We start from the raw sequence: 21,069 nt of genomic DNA, 5'->3' as shown, positions 1-21,069 counted from the left end.
TAAGTCGTGACGGTGAAACAGCCGCAATTTACGAAAATAAAAAAAAATACTATAAAAAAAAGAATAATGTAAATTGGAGAGAGTTCCCATTTAACAAACAAATATTACACTTTATGCGCAAGTTCTATTGTAACCGATATTATTTTCTCATAATTAAAAAATTTGATTCCGTAAAGCTTACAATTTTAGTAGTAATAACGCCCTCGTATATTCACGAGACCAATACCAGGAAGAGGATAATTTGGTGTTCTTTTCCTTCAAATTGGTTACATCAATATTATTTTTTGTATCATTCTGCACTTACAAAGCCAGGGAAAATCGGTAGTAGAAATAGCATTTTAGTAGTCATCGACTCTGGAATATGGTGAGATACCAAATTTGTTGTTCCGGCCCCAATAGAAAGTAAAAGGCGTTATGAGATTATTCACTCAAACGGGAAATAAACCTGTTCTAAGGTAGTCCCAAGAGGTGAATGATCTACAATGATTAATGGTTCCTATACCTTTATTATGTTTTTTTGGACGTAAAAGCTCATCTAAAACGACTACTTAATTTTCCATAAAAAAAGTGTGAACAGAATCCTTCTCTCAACTTCGTACGATCCTAGTTTGTACTCCTCGGTGCTCGGGATCCACATACCGAATTTTTCCTTCTCATTTGGTGTCTTTTCGAAGAAACATGTGGTATTTTTTTTACGATTTTTTTAAATATTTCAACGAAATTACTGGATTAAAAGTGATCAGAAAAAAATCCAGTTAAAAGCAACGGCAACCCGCCCTACGCAGAGAGCGAACATTTTAATTACCACTTCTAATTCAACGTTTGCTTGTCCCCAGGTGGATGCTGCGGGTCCACGCAGAAGCGCACGATCGTGGGGGGCTGGGCTTGGGCCTGGTGGCTCGTCACTGACGTCCAGAGGATCTCACTTGAGGTATACCTTCTAATCTTTTACTGTGTCCACTTAAGTCTGCTTAACCACACACATTAATCACTCAGGAAACTTACAGAATTATTATATACCTACATACATAAATATGGTCATGTCTTTATCCCTTGTGGGGTAGACAGAGCCAACAGTCTTGAAAAGATTGATATGCCACGCTCAGCTTTTTGGTTTAATGATAGAATTGAGATTCAAATAGTGACAAGTTGCTAGCCCATCGCCTAAAAAAAGAATCCCAAGTGTGTAAGCCTATCCCTTAGTCGCCTTTTACGACATCCATAGGAAAGAGATGGAGTGGATCTATTCTTTTTTGTACTGGTGCCGGGAACCACACGGCACATATATGTACATATATTTATTCTATTCTATTCTATCCTATTCTATTCAATGTACTTTTTTCGTAGGTTATGACACTTAACCCCATGTGTGAGAATGTGGAAACGGCCCAGGGGGTGCCTCTCACGGTCACGGGGGTAGCCCAGTGCAAGATCATGAACGAAGATGAGTTGCTCACCACCGCCTGCGAGCAGTTCCTGGGGAAGACGGTCAGGGAAGTCAAGATGACGATCCTTCAAACTCTTGAGGGCCATTTGAGAGCTATACTTGGTAAGTATAGAGATACAATAATTTTACCCATATTTCAGTTTTTGTGAAACTGCTATAAACACCGAAACGAAAGTCAGTAAATGCCTATGATGACTAATATTTGTAGAGTTCGAAATATAATAATATACTAATCATAGGCCAAGTTGCCAATAGACCAGGTTTTTCTGCAGGCGACTAATAATATGCAGGTATATTTTAAAGTTATGAACATGTGATTTTTCAGAGTTTTACATTAATGTTTTCCTTTGAAGTTTCAATATAGCGCCATCTATTGGTTGTTACAGAAATTAACTGGTAGAGGTATATGTAAGGCGCGCAATGTTTATGTGCAGGGTTCAAAGTCTTTAAGTTGTTTTCTTTTCTTAATTCTGTACCATCTATCGTTCTTTTTTTTTCATCATCTATCAATCGTTGTTTTTGTATTCCGATTTCTTTAATAGGCTTTAAATATTAGTTCATGATTATTGCGCTCTTTAAGTGATCTCACAGATGTCGCTAGTATGAAGTAACATCAAATTAGTAGGTCACATATTTGGTTCCAAAATAAAAAGACTAGAGACCACTATGAAAAGTATTTAAATGTTTACTAGGCAAATCCATCAGTGGGGCTATTCCTTAACAGTAACTATGATAGGAATAATATAAGGGGAATATTATCTATTCCGATTTGTATAGGCGTTACGCCTTATCTTTATCTCTCCAGTTCCGATGGAGAGCTCTGATTTAGGACAGTCCCTCAATTTTAATACAAATAGTGGAAAATGATATATTCTGTAGGTATACCTAATATCTAGGGTTACCAACTATGTTTAAGAAACCTGGAAGGAGAGTGCCCCATTTCTTTTTTCTGGGACTTAACTGGGCTATTTCTTTTTTATTGTCTAGATTGAAAAGTATCATGCGTCCATGAGCCGAAATATATAAATTAATTTGGCTGATTTCTGTAATTCGGTGACAGTTGGGAACCCTATTAATTACCTTATGTTCATTTTAAAACAATGAACCATTTCTGTATTATGCTTATTTAAATTACTGCATACTTGAAGAGAGTTAGGTAATAGCTATATTTATTTTAAATCAATGTCATCAGTTACGGAAATACCAGCTGTGTAATTGGGCCTTCGCTGACAAGGCACTTACAACTGATACCATAGCAAGCCTTTGTTTCTATAGTTCCGACCGATCAGATAATTTTCCTGTATCCTCGCCTTAGTTGAATTCTTTAGAATCTATAGCTAAATATATACAATACAATACATAAAACCACGCCACTTTCCCGGAGAGGTAGACAGAGATTACATATTTCCACTTTTCACGACCCCTAACCACTTCTTTCGCATCATCCACAACTTTGTGTCTTTATGCAAGCAGGTCAGTTTCTAGTATTCTTGACCTGACCTTAGTCAACCTGCTTTAGTTCATTCTCTCGACATGACCAAACCATCTATCCCATTCCTAATAACATTCCTATATCACGCTGTTATATCCTGTCTCAAAATTTTACACCTATCAATCTCCTTAATCCATTTCATCGTTGGGCAGGCCGAAACGAAAGCCGTGTATAAGTGTAATCAATATTGTGCGTATTCTACCCTCAAAATGTCAACCAAATGTGATATGTGTAACAAAAACATAACTAAATCTAAACCAGGATTAGAGTGTAATCGTTGTGAAAAGGTAGTGCATCTAACTAATCAGTGTACTGGTCTCACCAACAAACAACTCTCAGCTGTGAGAGCTACCGACAACCTGGAATGGACCTGCCAAGAGTGCCAAAATAATTCCGCTCAACGTCGATCTATCATTGTACCTAGCGACGACGAGGCCGATGAGGATTGTCCGGTACCTCCAACCATGCAAATAGACATGAAAAGATTGCTCAGTGACATTTCGAAAGAAATGGAAAAAACTATGAAGAAAGAGATGAAAGAAGTAACTCAATCGTTGCAGTATCAGTCAGACAAAATGGATGAGCTGGTGTCAAGCATAGATATAATGCAGGGTATTATTTCTGATCTACAAAAGAAGAATACTGAGCTTACAAATAGGAACAACCACCTCGAGACAAGAGTGGGGGCACTCGAGCAGCATATTCAAATGATGGAGCAACAAAAACTAGGTAATCTCATCGAAATACATAACGTTCCAACGACTGATAATGAGAACTTACTAGAAATTACTACCAAAGTGGCTGACGTCCTATCTGTAAACAGCAGTGACATCAAACAAACAAAAAGGTTGCCTGGACATAACACACGCCCAGGCCCGGTGCTGGTAGAACTCCAGTCGGAGCAGACACAATCATCATGGCTGGCGGCAATAAAATCTAATAATGTTAAGATAACTGTCTCAGATATTATTAACCATCCGAACAAAGCGAATGAAAGAGTGTTTATAAGCGAAGCCTTAACATCTTACAACAAACATCTACTTTGGTATACAAAGCAGGAGCTGAAGGACATTTACAAGTTCATATGGATAAAAAAAGGAGTCCTTCGGGTGCGGAAAGAGGGAGAGGATCAGAAGCCCATTATAATTCGCTCGGTAGAAGACGTCAAGAAAATAAAAACCACCAACTTGATCAAAGCACAACACATTTCTAACTCACAACGTAATCGTAAGTGGTGAAAATTAAAAATTGGCATAATAACGTTAAAGTTACTTTCACATCTATATGGATATTAACTTAGAAGATATATCAGAACAAGTTAATTGTTTAGACTTAAACGAATTTGTAAAGCCAATAAACTTAAATCAAATTTCACTTTTATGTATTCACATGAACATTAGGTCAATCATAAAAAATTTTGCCACATTAGAACAATGTATAAGCGTCTCACCAAGGATTGTCGATGTTGTAATGTTAAGTGAAGTAAACATATCTGAACCTCTCAGTACATTATATCAGCTCAAAGGATACGATATGTATACGGAGTTGCGGAGGAATCAGAAGGGCGGAGGTATCATTATTTATATACACAAAAAACATAAATTTCAGAGAAAAAATCAAAAATTAAAACATTGCGAAAATCTCATAGGAACGATATCTACGCCTTTCGGTTATTCCGCAACACTGTGCTGTATTTACCGTCCTCCTAAAAATAGCAAACATTTATTTGTTAAAGAACTTGATTCCCTATTACGTAACATAGGCAATGCATGTGATCTATACCTACTGGGAGACATAAACATTGACTTGCGTAACAATAGTCCTGTAAAACATATTTATAATACCACTATGTACAGTCACGGATTAGCTTGCGGGATCAATGAGTACACACGAATAGAACTAGTAAACAACAGAATTTGTAAATCTTGTATCGACCATATTTATGCCCGATCCCGCTCACTAGCTTTGTACACAGGGGCACTCGGAACGACACTGGCTGATCATCGCCTCATAGCATTAGTAGCCATACAAAATGGATTGTCGGCAGGTGACACACGGGTGAATTTCAATTATGTTACAAAATATGATATAAAAACGCTCAACAATAGTTTACAACAAATAGATTGGAAACCGATCAAAAATATTATATGCCCAATGAAAATATATAAAATTATAGTAGATAATTTACAGAAATGCTATAATAAAGCTATGATTAAAATTAAGAAACCAATTAATAATACTCGAGTAAATAGTAAATGGATGAACAAAAAAATTAAAAACGCGTGTGAATATAGAGATAAGTTATTTATAAAATGGACATTGGATTCATCAAATTTAATTCTAAAACAAAAATACAATTCATCTAGAAACTTTGCAAATAAATTAATAAATAAAAATAAAAATAAACAACTGCGTCTTGACATAATTAAAAATAAAAACAATCCTAGACTTTTGTGGCAATTACTGAACCAAATAACAGGCAGAGATAAAGCACCTGCAGATACAATTATATTAAATGCTTTTTTGAAAAATAAAATTACCACAAAAGAAATAGCAAATAGTTTTGCTTCGTGTTTTTCAAATAGTATTAAAAACATTATCCCAAAATGCAACGTTAGACTTCTTAACAAACAACTATACACAAGTCCAGTAAATGTATCATGTAGATTTCAAAACGTAACCGCTAAAGAAGTAAGTAAAGAAATAGTATCTTTGAACTCATCAAAAGCACCAGGGGTAGATAAGATAAGAACACAAGATTTAAAATATATTGAGAAAGATATAGCAGAAGTTATGGCACATTTCATTAATAGTACTATAAAAGAAGGGAAATATCCGGATCAACTTAAAACAGGAATAGTTAGACCTATCCATAAAAAAGGCAATATTGGTGACTATAATAATTATCGTCAAATAACAATACTTTCAGCTATAGACAAAATAGTAGAAAAATGTATCTCAAAGCAAATAAATAAGTTCTATACTGAAAACAACATTATTACGGATAGGCAATTTGGTTTTCAGACGGGCAAAAGCACAACACAATTACTTGCCAAATTCACAGATACTATAGATGAACACCTGAACAATCGAAAACATGTTCTAGTAGTATTCATTGACTACAGTAAAGCTTTCGATACACTAGACCATGAAACCTTGCTAGATAAGCTTGATAACTGTGGTATACGTGGTCCTCTAAAGGTCTGGTGCCAAGATTATCTGAAAAATAGGTCTTACATGGTAAAAATTGACGAGAATGTCAGCGATAAGGTAGACGTTAGAAAAGGCACGGCCCAAGGTTCTGTTCTGGGACCCTTGCATTACATCACTTATGTAAACGATGCAACAAAACTAGTTACAAAAAGTGACATCTACCAGTTTGCAGACGACACATGTCTTATATCAGCAAATAAAAACTTAAAGACAGCACTGGAAGAACTACAAACTGACTTCACATTATTGATGAAATGGTCCCATGACGCTGGTTTAGTCCTCAACGCTGACAAAACAAAGTTGATGTATATAAGCTCAAGCCAAAATAGACTTGCTGAACATCCTAAGTTGATAGCTCATAACCACACATGCCTTCATAATGAACCTAATAACTGCTTATGTCCCCCAGTAGAAGTAGTTCAAAGACATAAATACCTGGGGCTGGTGATTGATGATAGATTAAAATGGTCTGACCATTCTCATTACGTAAGTGACAAGTTGCGAGCTATCTTAGGAAAATTTTCTTTGGTTAGAAATAAAATTCCATATAAAATATTACTTAACTTATATAAAGCATTAGGCGAAACAATAATTCAATATGGTTTAAGTAGCTACGGTAGAACGAGCAAATCACACCTTGACGAAATATACCACTTGCAATGTAGAATATTAAAGGCAATAGTACCAATTAAAATAAAAAATAAATATCATAACAACTATCATCAACTTTTCTATTATTGTAAGATATTACCAGTCCACGATCAGGTTAAATTTATGATTTTAACAGAAAACTACTTTGATCAAAAATTTCAAAACGTAGTAATTAGAAATAAAAACACACGCGGTTCTTCCAAAATCACTTTTAGTGTACCAAAATTTAACAATCTTTATGGAAAACAACTTTTACAATACCAAATACCAAAATTACTTAATAACGTACCATCAACATTAAAAGAAGAAATTAATACCAAAAATCTTAAAACAAAATTAAAAAAATACTTTCTTTATAAAATTCAGCAAGCATAATTCACCCCGTGTGGTACCGAGACATTCTTCACTTGTGTTTTACTGGGTGCGATGCGTAGCATTGCATTTGTAAAACTACCTACATCTTATGGATGTTCAACGATGAGTGCCAGTGTACGTTCAAACCTACATATTATGGTTTTTGTTACACTGTAGCAGTTAAATGTATGTAATGTAAAAATATCTAAGTTTAATAATAAATAAATAAATAAATAACGCTCTTATTTACACCGTTACAATTACATTTTTAAAACTCACATCCTTTACATTTCTTGTCGAATAGCGAAATGAGACTATAATATCTTCTTTATAAAACGTGGTCTAAACAAAATTAATTGCTAACCCAGCCCGTATAGCCATCACTTCACTTCCGACAAGACATCGGAAATGCTCACTGATTGCATTAGTTCCGTATTTTATCGTGACATGTTTCTTATAAACTACTCGTATCGTATGTGTTTTGTCGGTCCTTGTGTTATATATGTAAGTCATTGGTTTATTTCTGATTAATCCATACTTCTATCAATAATCCATCATTAATATGTCAGGAGGAAAATATATATATCAGTTGCTCTTTAATGAAATTTGAATTTTTAGCTATCTTTATAATCAAACTGAAAAGGGTCTGTCGAATCATCATACTACTCGTACATTATCTTTTTAATAGTAAAGTTTTTTGTTTCTTTTGTAGCTTTCTCTTTTATATGTGACACCTTATGTGTTACATAAAGGGGTATAATTTATTTTGAGTATTTTTTAAAAATTTCGTTGTTAGAAGCCATTTTGTGAATCTGAAGAAAATGAGATTCCGTTAGCAACAATAGTTTGTTCAGGGAATAAATATTGATGTTTATTTCTTGAAATGCATTTCCGTAATTCATCTTGCGCAGTGCTTATATTTTATTCATCACGTGGTGCATCCTTTACGAATTTCCTAATTTAATATGCTCAATCTCCGTTTAGCAATAAAGAACTATAAAAATTACTAGGTCTGTCTATCAGTCTGTTAGTTACTCAGTAACGGAAAAACTTTAGACAGTCAACGGTCCATAACCATTTAGAATTTGTAAGTATATAGAAGATAATGAATACCGATAGAGGAAACATTTTTTTTAACAAAAGATTTGAGAAACATTGAAAGTTTTGAGAAAGAAAAAGGAATTCTCTTCACATTATTTATCTGGGTCGATGACTGTGTGATCCGTTTGAGTCACTGGCCCGGAGGAGTCCCCGGTCGCGTGAAACCTGCCGTCGTCGGAGTACCGTCAGCAAAACTAGAGGAAATTCGAAAGGTAGTTAAAACTTTGAGGACCGTCGGATTTGTACAGTTTACAAAAAATATTACATATATTCAATTTATTAAGAAGTGATTGGTCTATTTATTTGTTTAAATAACGGTAATATTGGTTACAAGATATTCTTAAAAAAATTATAATGTTTATGAGCAACATTATACCTACTACTTCGAGTAGGTATGTTACTATTTTATTTTATTTATTTATTTTATTTTATTCAGAAAATATACAGTCTTAAATAATGATTTAAAAACTATATGAGAGACTATTGACCATTTACATATTTTCACATGTAAAAATCTAAACAGCCTGTCAGCAAAACCATACTACATACGTAATTACTAGGACAAAAGGAACCAGAAAAAAAAAAAAAAATAGATTCGACAAATAGATTTGAACCATTTGAGAGTCATTAAGCCACCGGACTAAACCAAGCCTTGGACATCCCATTTACAAACTGTCTCGGGCTGGAGTTGAACAGATCCAGCTCGGAGCCTACAGCTAGTTTATTCAGCTCTTTTGCTGATCTTATAAAGTAGCTATTTTGTCTATAGTTACTAGAACTGAAAGGTACGCTAAGAAACGATGGAATTCGCACTGTACGACTGGGTACTTTTAAATTGATTTTACTAAGTAAATTTGGAGTATCTACAGAACTCTGAGCTATTTTTACAAGAAATGATACATCTGCAATTTTTCTTCTTATTTGAAGAGGTAAGATATGATGTCTTTTACATATTGCATCATAGGTTGGATCATAACATTTTGCTTTAAACTGTAAGAACTTCAAGAATTTACACTGGACTGATTCAAGTCTGTCTATATAAACGTTATATAGAGGGTTCCAGATCTGAGAACAATACTCTAACGAGCTACGCACAAACGCACAGTAAAGAATTTTATAAATTTTTATGTTATTAAACTGCGAACAAGATCTTTTAACAAAACCAAGAAATTTAAGAGCCTTTTTAACAATATAATTAATATGTCTCTCGTAAGACATTTCAGAATCATGCATGACTCCTAGGTCTTTAACCTCCTTTACTTGATTCAAATTTTGATTTTTTAAAGTATAAACATTTAAAACTGGATTAAATTTTCTCGTGAACGATATGGTTAAGCACTTATCAACATTAAGATCAAGTTTATTAATGCGACAGTACTTATCAAATCTGTTAAGGTCCTCTTGAAGCAGTTGACAATCCGAAACATCATTAATACTTTTAAATATCTTCATATCGTCTGCGTACAATAAAAATTTTGAGTGAACAAAACATGAGCCAACATCATTAATAAAAATGTTAAAGAGTAAAGGTCCCAAAAGAGAACCCTGGGGTACACCTGATGGTACATGTCGCCATTCCGAGGAAAAACCATTAATCGCAACGGCCTGTGACCGATTTTCTATGTAGGATACGAACCAACGATAAAGATTGCCATGAATTCCTGCAAGGTAAAGTTTTTGTAATAGAATGTCATGGTCAATGCGGTCAAATGCCTTACTATAGTCAGTAAATACAGCATCTACTTGACCTCCGGCGTCCATATTGTGTGTAACAAAGTCAGTAAAAGTCAAAAGATTAGTAGTAGTTGATCGCTTCTTTAAAAAACCATGTTGCTCTTCCATGAATGTGTTGGAAAGTGCATGATAAACATCCGCATGAACCAATTTTTCAAGAACTTTAACAAATATGCATAATTTGGATATCGGTCTATAATTCTTTATATCATTTTTATTACCACTCTTGTGCACAGGTGTGATAAATGCACTTTTCCAAATTTCCGGGACAACACCTTCATTAATTGATCGCTGGAAGAGAATGCACAACGGGCAAACTAGACCATCCGCACATCCAATTATAAGCCTTGCGTCAATCCCGTCAGGTCCAGCACCCTTGAATTTATCGAGATCTTTTAAAAGTTTCAGAACAAGATCATAGTTTATTTTAACGTCGCTAATAGTCGAGGAACTTGGCTCATCCGAGGCAGTATGCATAGCATGAGCATTCGGTCCGGTTTTATCAAGGAAATTGGACTGAAAGTAAGTAGCAAATAAGTTACAAATATCTTTTCCATTATGAACTGACTGACTTTCATACTGCAAAGAAGAAGGTAAGGAATGAAGACCAGACCTATTTGATTTAACAAATGACCAGAATAATTTAGGCTGATTAATAATATTATTTTCTGATTGAGCGATAAATTTATGATAACATTCTTGTTCCATTAATTTGGCCCTTTTGCGTAGAAGATTAAACGTTTCACGATCAGCGACATTACCATATGTCTTGAACTTTTTAAAAAATTTAAATTTTTCCTGTAACAGCTTCTTTAAGGGTGAAGAGTACCATGGCGGATATTGGCCTGGTGTAAACGTTTTCTGGGGGATATATTTATCTCTAAGACTGTATAAATGATTATAAAATGTATTGGTAGCTTCATCTAAAGTATTATTATATAAAGAGGCGTCCCAGTCAATGTCATTTAAAGAAGAACTAATAGCTGCGAAGTTAGCTTTATGATATAGATATTTCTGCCTAGTATTAGACTTAAGACCCTTAACACGAATGGAATTTAAAGTAACTTCCAAGGACTTGTGGTGCGGGTCTTCAGGTACTAACGAATGTTGAGAGTGTGATACATGTAGGTCATGATTAGATAATATGTAGTCCAAAATTCGATTATGTGTAGCATTCCTGTGAGAATTAAATTGATTGAGATTACATTCAGTTAACGTATCAAAAAATAACAATTGTGAATCACCGCATGTATTCCGCTAGGTTGATAAAATTTAATGTCACCCTGCCATTCGATATTACTCAAATTGAAATCCCCCATTATCAAAAATAAGTCATTCGGACACAAACTAAAAATATACGACAATTTTTCAGAAAAATTTGCAAGTTGTATGTTGAAAGAATTTCCCAAGTTTTCTTTACACAAGTATATTGTGCAAACGTGTAGTTTAACATCATTTTTGTTAAAAATGTTATTGTCTTTATTGTTGAGTGTTATCGTTATCCATAAATCCTCAGCCGACGAACGCCATTCCGGCCGCTCGACAGCTGATAGACCCCGATGTACTGCTAGCAGGACACCTCCTCCATAAAGCTCATTTGTCAATGCATAATTTCTATCCCGCCTGAATACTACATAACGGTCGTCGAATAGCTCACTATCGCTCAAGCCATCAAGTAGCCATGTCTCAGTCAACGAGATAATATCATAATTTGATAAAAGGAGGTTGCGTTTAAATATATGCGCTTTAGTACGTAGCCCTCGAGTATTTTGATAAGATGCTACTATATTCCGTGAATCCATATTATATCCCACATACTAATAAGACTACTGTGAACCTTTATACTAATATTAATATTAACAGTCCAATATTGTAAAATATTAGGATAAAAAATGCCAAACAATTCCAAGCCACAATGCAATACAAAAATTAATACCAATTCATCCTGCACAATATTTAAAGAATACTTTTCCAAAGGGTAATAGCATCTGGCGACTACGTTCAATAAAATAGCAATAAAAAATGTAAGTGGAAATATGTGTATAAAATAAACAAAGCTAATAATGTTATTGTTGTAACTACGGCAAGGTTTAGTAGCAAGTAAAAAATAAGAATGCAGGGTAACATAAAATAATGTTAACTTTCGAATAGCGCGAGAGATAGGCAAATAAAAATTTAAGTTGAGTAAAGTGCGTGCGAGACTCGACTTTAAATCATCGCTTAATCGGTTGCTAATGCGGGAGAACTGCGTATCTCGAGAATGCATATAAAGTATACAAAGGCGTGGCGACAAGCTGGCTACGCCGCGACTACCGACGTATGATTCAAAGCGATAAAGTAAACAAAAGGTTCGGAATGTGCCAATGACTCTCAAATTAGGTAGAACTTTAACAACGTAATTTAAATATAACACAACATAATATATATGACGTATTACATAAAAAAGTAAATTAAATAGTGAAAAAACTTGCACACATAAATAACTCAAACTAATAACAATAGGTCTCTTTCCTTTCTTAAGGCATAAAATGGTATAAATGTAATATAGTGGTAAAAGTAATGAATTATTAAAGTAAGTTAAACTATTTTTGAAAGGTCCCCTTCGCTTCTTATAAAAAATATAGGCGACGTGTCTGACTTCCGGGCCATGATTTTTGAATGTTTCACCCAAATATAGCGGAAATCCTTCTCCCGGGCCATTGCCCTCGCTCTGCTTAATAGGATTTTGTTTTTCTGGGTGAGGTGATCATTCACGTAGAACTGTCCCATAGTAGAAAAGCCCAAGTTGTTGATTTTGAGCCTATCACTCTTCCGCGCTGATGCCACCAGATCTTCCTTTATATACCTATTATTAAAGGCGATGATAATTGGCTTTTCAGCATTGGGGACACGTGTGGGAATCCGAGCAATATAGCTTATGTCCTCCTTCTTAAAGTGGAAATTGCTCAACTCACCAACCTTCTGTGCTATATCAAATAAGTTTTCATTTTTCTTCAAAGGGATGCCACGAATTTCCACGTTATTGGCCCTTGCCAACTGGTCCCTCTCCTCTAACTCCTGTTTAAGCCTATTGATATCAGTCTGTAAAGTCGGGATCTCATTAACCATCTTCTCAACACCTGAGACACGGATCTCTATGGCCGAAAAAGCTGCGGTGAAGTCACCAATAGATTTATGAGCCCATTCAATAGAATTTTTTAGTTCTGTCATCTCCGACTTGATGGTTTTAACTATGGGCTTATCGTTAAAAGCATTTTTTCCAAAAGTGTAATATAACAGAATTCTTATTTTGTTTTTTTTTTCTAATTGATGATGGAATAGTATGCTACTTATGTTCATTGTATATAAAATTCATTACTTTATTTTTTTCGGAATTACATTTTACAATCTGCTGAGTGCTTAGTTTTTGTAATAACTTTCCAAGTCAACGTCAGATAAATCAAAGTTCTTTCACAAGTTTACCATAAATATAAGTATCTCGTGGCAAGTCCAGAATTTTAAATTGTACACGGTTTGGTTTTCAACAATTTTTTTGGCAATTTATTTTTCTATTAATTATTTAACTTTAAAAGTATTTTTTTATCCGGTTTGCTGACCGTACTTTCGAAGGTAACGTGCAAAGGCTCACGTAGGCCACAGACGACGGGGCAAAAACCTCTAATTACTACCATGTGTGTGTGTATGTGCACCGCACAATTTATCTTTGCTACCTTTACCAAATCGTAACGGCCATTGATATTCAATCGATTAAATAATGAAAATGAAACATCATTAATTTTTTCTGACTTATTTTTCCTTTTTTGTACATATACTAGCTGTTCCCCGAAAAAGTGCAATCCATAAGAGTAGTAGACGTCCGTGAAGACTACTCGTAAATTGGACCACGCCTAACACATCTAAGAAAACAGCTATCGCACGGTGCAAATACAAACATACAGATAAATACTAAAAATCATCTTTTTGGCTTCTATTAGTCTCAAATATGCATGTAGATCCCCCATATCGATCCTGGTAGGGTAGGCAGAATCAATCCTTACATTTTCTTTTGTATCCGCCACATTCATTGCTCTTTTGAGAGCTAAGATTTACCTGACCTTGACTTGACCTTTCGACCCGATTGCTCAAATTTAATTCTTTGTTTTTTAACGAATTTCCAGAAACAACGGTAATATCGACCTGAGAAATCCTTTTTTTTGAAGTCTGTTCATAAATGATTACATGAATTAGACGGCATAAAAAGTGCGAATAGTAGGTACGAGTAACTACATAATTAACAAGACAATTTAGTATAATTTCCCGTTGCTAAAATAAATACTCAAAGCACCTAACGGAAAGAGCTATATATCATAATTTATTAATTATTCACGCGCATGCTTTAACGGATTATAAGACGCATAAACATGCCGTTTTCCACAACTTACAAAAGTCTGAGTTTGACTGAGAAATTTTTGTACATTTTATTCGAAATGGTAAACAGTGGAAATGTGATGAGTTATTTTATAAACCAACTCCAGGAACCTTTTGTTGGCCAGTCTAAACGCTATGGTGGTTATGGTTACCATAGGACATGCATGTAGCCTATCTACATACGGGGTAGACAGAGCCAACAGTCTTAAAAAAACTGAATGGTCACGTTCAGCTATTTGGCTTAATGATAGAATTGAGATTCAAATAGTGACAGGTTGTTAGCCCATCGCCTAAAAAAGAATCCCAAGTTTGTAAGCCTATCCCTTCGCCTTTAACGACAGCCATGGGAAAGAGATGGAGTGGTCCTATTCTTTTTTGTTTTGTAGCCTATATTATGTGTGCAATTATTAATTAGTAGGTATGGCTGAAACCAATTTGTGTCAAAAAAAAACCATTTTCTTTTCACGATGTGAATGGTACAAACCGGTTGTTAAAATAAATGAGTATATCGTAATATGAACAAGGAAGCGGGTCAAGATCAAGTTGAAGATCGCAGTGGAAATTGATTCCTCATAATATTTTCGCGCCCTATTTAATGAAAAGAGGTCACGATAACAGAGCAAATATATTTTTTTAGTTTATAGAATCAATAGATTGGAAAAATAAGAAAATTGATGTGTTTATGATGATGATATGATAAATAAAAATTCTTATACCTAGTACCAAGATGACCTACAATGTCAATTTCAAATCCGACCTCGAGTACCAATGTCCGTTTTCATATTTATATTAATTTATACTGATGCTCTTACAGTGTGGAGAAATATCGCGTGGAAACCTGCAGAATTATATCTTACTAATATTATAAATGCAAAAGTTTGTGAGTATGTCAGGATGTCAGTATGGATGTTTGTTACACTTTCACGCAAAAACTACTCAACCGATTACGATGAAATTTGGTATGTAGGTAGCTGAAGAACCAGAATAGCATATAGGCTACTTTTTATCCCGGAGTTCCCGCGGGATTGATTGTTAAGTTATGATAGGGTTCCCACGCGGACGAAGTTGCGAACGGCTTCTAGTAAATAATAAACAATAAAGACAAACAATTAAGAATAAAAAACCTGCAACTGAATGTGTAACCAAAAGATACAACATATGTAGGTAAGGTAACCTGCAGTGTTTGCGTAGGTCAAACAGAAGTCGCTTGAGAGAAGAAGAAGAATCTTCCTCTTCTTTCTTTTGGCAGAACAAGAGGTGGGAGTAAATTGAAAGACCTATGTAGACGGCGTAAAAGCCGACTAGTGTTTTTTTAAAGATTCTGAACGCGATATTCGTGACACAGTATTTAGGTTAGTATATAGAGAATATGCCGGGATTAAATAAAATAACTACGTGTTGGTAAATCAAAATATGACTATAATGTAAAAACTTTAAACATAAGAAGATTAAATATATTATTTACTTATTTTCTTAGCGGCCAGTGCGCTATACAATTTTAAACATTGGTAGATAGGGTTCTTTTTTTTATTTTCAACAATAAATTAAATTTGCTTTTTCATTTTTTGACGTAAAACAAATGTGTCAACTTATTTCATAATTGTTCCACTTAAAGTACGACCTATTTTTCTTCAAAATAAATGATGCGATGTGAAAATAAATTTTTCTTTTGAATTTTTATTTCAAAGCCTGTATTTTATTATCCTCCTCGTGTTTTTTATGTTCCTTTCTTGGTTTTTGAGATAAGTGATGTAGTTATATAAAAAGGTTAAATTTTTTACAATGATACTCGTAACATATTATATAAAAGAGCATTTTTTGTAGTATAAAGGTGCTTTTTATTAAATTAAAAATCTTTTTCAGGAGACCCATGAGAGGAGAGATAATTTTGTTTTTATTCATTTTTATTATGATGTAGAGATAAACTAAATTACTCACAAATAAACAATAAAAAATGCGCATGTATTAATTCTGTTTATGCAAAATATTTATATCAAGTTTGAGTAATTTTGATCAGGTTACTCTACGATATTTAGCAAAAGCACAATATTTGTTTTTTTTTTACTCTTTGCCTTCAACCTATTAGCATACTTAATTATAATTTAATACAAAGACTGGAGCGAACTCAATTACAAAAAGGCCAGCAGCTTCTAATTTCAAGAATTCACAACGAGTATTTCCTTCGTCTGGACGCTTTGTACTTTTTTCGCTTCGCAAGGAAACGTTTCGAGTTGCAGACATTCAACATTATTTCTGAAGGTCGATGTTGTTTTAAATTAACAAAAAGTTTCATTTACTTTTTATTGCGAACGTTTTGTTTGTTGTCAGCGTTGATAAAGTAGTTAATTCCGAGTGATTCGATTTTTTCCATGGTTCGTTACGTTGATTCTTGAGTTGAGGCGTATTTACAACCTTACAAAAGTATCTATGCCATGGCTGTATGACATACAATTTTACTTGTAGTTTGAAGTCATTACTTAATACCGCAGAAAACAGTGATACCTTGTATCCTATTTTGAAAATAAATCTACTCCTATATGTGTAGATGTTCACATTTTAGTCAATGTAAGCTTCAATGCATAAAATTACAGATAAAATGCAGAGATCTCTAATCTAATTAAAAAATAAATAAAATGCAGAGGTTAAACAATGCATGTTGAAAATCGAAACTTCTTACTTAAAGTTTGTACTACAAGTAGGTCACCTTTTAAAAAGTATGTGTGCCATGGCTGGACGTGACGCAGTATCTTGTTACTATTACTATGCAATCGTCCTATATCTAATGATAGTAAACACGGTGATTTTCCAACGTACATATTTAGAGCAATTTTTGTTTGATGACGTCGGAAAGAGGAGTTGTTTTTTTGCCACACATATTTCATTAACAAAAATGAATATTTTTTAATAAATTCTTTATCATCGAAATATAAGAACATAGACAATTATTACAGCTGAGACAACTGAACTTATATTGTTGAAATTAAGCGAAAAGATAGTCATAATGGCAGTCTGTCATAAGCATTAACTACAGATCCATCATCACTATAATACTGTAACTATATCAATTAATTATTGATTGATCACACTTCTTTGTTGCATACGGTCAGAGACTACGTCTTTCCTCCTGATACGATCCCTGCATACTTTTTTTTTTACTTACATCAATATTGTCATGAACGCTCGTCGTTGTATACTCTTACTTGACCTGACCTTTTACCGGAACGCCCCCAATTTGATCAAGGTATGTTCATCTCGACCTTTCCCTTCCCAAAGTTCTATAATATACATTCATATATATATATATATTAATAAAATCGCGTCTATATCACTTACGGCGTAGACACCGCCTACAGTCTCGAAAAGACTGAAGACCACGTTCCACGTCCACTTTTTTGTTTGGCTTATAGAATTCAGCAGGAGTGGTCATCACCTAAAAGAGAAATCCCAAGTTAATATGCCTTTCCCTTAGTCGCCTTTTCCGACATCCATGGGAATGCAAATAATAACATATTGCTATGTGGGTAATGTGTACATATAAAACTTCGTTTGCCTTCCTGTCGTTCAAAAGCAAGGCTTTATGACGTCTGCAATATGAAGAAACTCATTTCGGGAGTTCTTTACTTACTTACTTTATTTTTTTGCATCTGCTGCGACAACCTATATGAGGGATATAATTTATTGTATACTCGTATCAGTGGATGTAGTTATGTCAGGGTCTGTTAGTATCGTTATTATTTATTTTTAAGTCATAAGCATCCTGCATTAGAAATCAATCATTATACTCTTGCTTTACTGAGTAACTGTCAGTTAACGTATTATAGTCGCAACAACTATGGGTAGAAGAAGTGTAGAAGAGCACTGGAAAAGAACATCGTAGAATTTCCACGGGAACGGAAAATAAACGAAATTGTTTATTTAAGGTAGGCGGAGTTGCGAGCATAATTAAGTTTTGATATGAAACAGTCAAGCTTTTAGGTAACAATTACACATTGGCTTATCAGCCACTAATGAACAAAATCAATTTGATTTAATGCATTGATAATGATATTTTATACTTTTCGTTTCATGTATCAGTAAAGTGTGTTAAATATAAATTCCATTTAAATTTTTCCATCAATCATTATAGAGTTTAACACTAAGGCTATTTTTAATCACAACTTCTCGACTTTATTTGTCTCTTTTGCATTGAATTCTCGATGTATAAAATCTGACCTACTTAGTATTTCAGTTCTTCCATAAAAAATCAACATTGATTGCATTTATATTGCATCATATTGTCAAGAGACTAAGCGTTCGTATAACAACCATAGAGCGGGGAAAATTTACTTTATATTGTATGGTATTGCGAGTAGCCGCCATTCGTTCACGATCGTTCACTGCATACTCTCTGTTGTATTCGAAGTTGGATTGGTTTTATCGATTTATCGCTTGCCGGTTACTTTTCTTCGTTCAACTTTAATCTCCGAAATTAGATTTAAGTGTTGCTTTTTAAAAAATCGAACGTTTTATTTTTCATACGTACAATATTTTTGTGTTTTAAATTTTTTTGGTTTGTTTTTTGAACATCGAACTATTTTTAATCCTTATTAAATATATCTTTTTTTGCTTTTGGTTTTAAAACTATATTTATTTCTTTTGTGCCAGTGTTACACGAATGAGTGCAATAAGTGTCCGTTGTATTCCGTTACGCTTTTGAGGCTGTGTAAAAATGTCTCTGCTATGGATGAGCGCCTTTAATTTGGGATTAACTGTTGGTGCCACTTTTGCTGTTGTTAAAAGGTACGTTTATTTAAACTCTTTTAGGTATATTAGAGTCACAACATTTTTTTTATTAATTCCCTTACTAATTAAGGTAACTATGTTTGGTAAGAAGAAGAGTCCCTAGATTTAAATGTCTAGATTATTAATAAAACTTTTTAACCATAAATAAAACACCACAACTACAACAAAAGTATATAACAACAAATAGTTCTTAAAAAAGTTACTGTATGAGTATAATGACTGTTTCGCATGTTAGTAAATTCCCAAAACTAGAATTTTATAGCATGTACACAACGGTGACCATTCCACTTAAAACACAAGACAAATACGAGTATGCCACGGGGACCGACATATCTTTAAACATTAAATAATTAATTCACAATGAGATTGACAACTTTAAACTTTTGTACTCATTAAATTAAACAAACAAAAACGTCAGCCTTCCGCAGCCTTTACAGAGGAGCTTAACTCTCAGGTCATGGCTACACATCCTGTTGCCTGAATGTTTCTTCACGATATTATCCCTTAACGTAGGATCATCGGTTAGTGATCAAACTAATATATATATATATATAGCCCATAAAGTCATTGGTACTTTGACCGTAGTAGGATTTAACCTTTCAGTCCTTTATTAGTCGAATAACATAATCAGAAAAAGTTCTTTATCCATCACGAACTGATCGGAGATCCGCCTACTACGCCAAAATATGTCGTATAAACTAAATACATTAGCCACGCCATGCCATTATGGTTCTGGGTAGACGGAACGTCCTCCAACAATGTGGTGAGATAATTTACCACCTGCGAAATTAACTTCAATTTACTGTAATAAAGTTTATGACCATAGTTCCGTCAGGGTAATAGTCAAGAATGAACGAATGAACATTGTCGTTGACAAATAGTCCTTAGATTCAGTTTGTCGGTCTTTATGTCATAGTGGTTGGGTCCTCTGAGTCCTATGGGCGACTCCGGTTATTTTTATTTTATTATATTTATTGAGAGCAAAAAACATAACCTTAAATTATTTTTGATCTATTACAAAACAGCGTATCATATAGACATTTTAACTGTAGGTATTTTTTATGTTAGTACATGATGTGATAATTATTACAGTTAGTATTCCTTAACATCTACAACATTTGAGGGTGGTAAAATAATAATAAGGTCGATCCATTATGGGTGAGAACTTAACAGGATGTTAAGGTTGTTAATGTTAGTCGGGAGAATTTGCGTAAAAGCTGACTTGCCAAAACTAAGATCATATTATAGGCTGACCTAGGGCCTCTTCTCCAGATATGTGAGGACGAAACGGCGCCTATCGGCAGTACAAAGCCCCGGGTGACACAAGAGAGCTTTCATGACCTTTGCTATTCACATACATTATTTGCCGGTTGCAAACAATGTATTTGAAGTTCTGAAACTAAAATTCCCAGTGCTCTGAATACTGAAAACAAACATGGCATTCATAGTTACAGTATAATAACAATAAACAGTATCGATATGTTCCACATTGTCCGAGAACTATTTCCAGCTCGGAATTCTAGATAAAGCTCAACAACGTGGAATACAGAACAACTTGAATATTTTTTTAAATCGTAAGTATTATAGATTTTTCGAATCACAGAAATTAGGATTTCTGAGGATAAGTGGGATCATAAGTGTGATTCAGGTAAAGAAGGTAACTTGTAGACCACTCTTGTATGGAGTACTATGTAAATATATTTTGATCCCAGCATCATCCCCGTAAACGTTTGCATAAAACCTGATTTAGCGAACGCCGATTTTAAAATTTTAGCGTAATTTGTTTGTTGAGAATCGACTATGTGCTGAGATTTTTTATCAGTCCAGTCGCCTTTTCTTTTTCCTATTTAGAACAAACAGAGAAATGTCTACCTTTGAATTCTAATGC

General features: G+C 34.1%; 1 protein-coding gene across 2 annotated transcripts in view; it reads left to right on the top strand.

Annotated features, from left to right (window-relative positions):
• Nucleotides 1–21,069, top strand: part of LOC106134167 (flotillin-2) — a 187,284-nt gene that overhangs the window by 147,641 nt on the left and 18,574 nt on the right. The window contains exons 2-3 of one of the 2 annotated variants that reach the window (XM_013334139.2): nt 837–931; nt 1,348–1,549. In XM_013334139.2, the coding sequence (XP_013189593.2) occupies nt 837–931; nt 1,348–1,549 (297 nt within the window). Of the gene's footprint in view, nt 1–836; nt 932–1,347; nt 1,550–19,068; nt 19,179–21,069 lie in introns of those variants that run through there. The other variant, XM_013334141.2, reaches the window with a different exon arrangement.

Source organism: Amyelois transitella, chromosome 22 (assembly GCF_032362555.1).
Source record: "Amyelois transitella isolate CPQ chromosome 22, ilAmyTran1.1, whole genome shotgun sequence".
NCBI classification, from domain to species: Eukaryota; Metazoa; Arthropoda; class Insecta; order Lepidoptera; family Pyralidae; genus Amyelois; species Amyelois transitella.
This window is presented reverse-complemented; position numbering and strand designations above follow the sequence as displayed.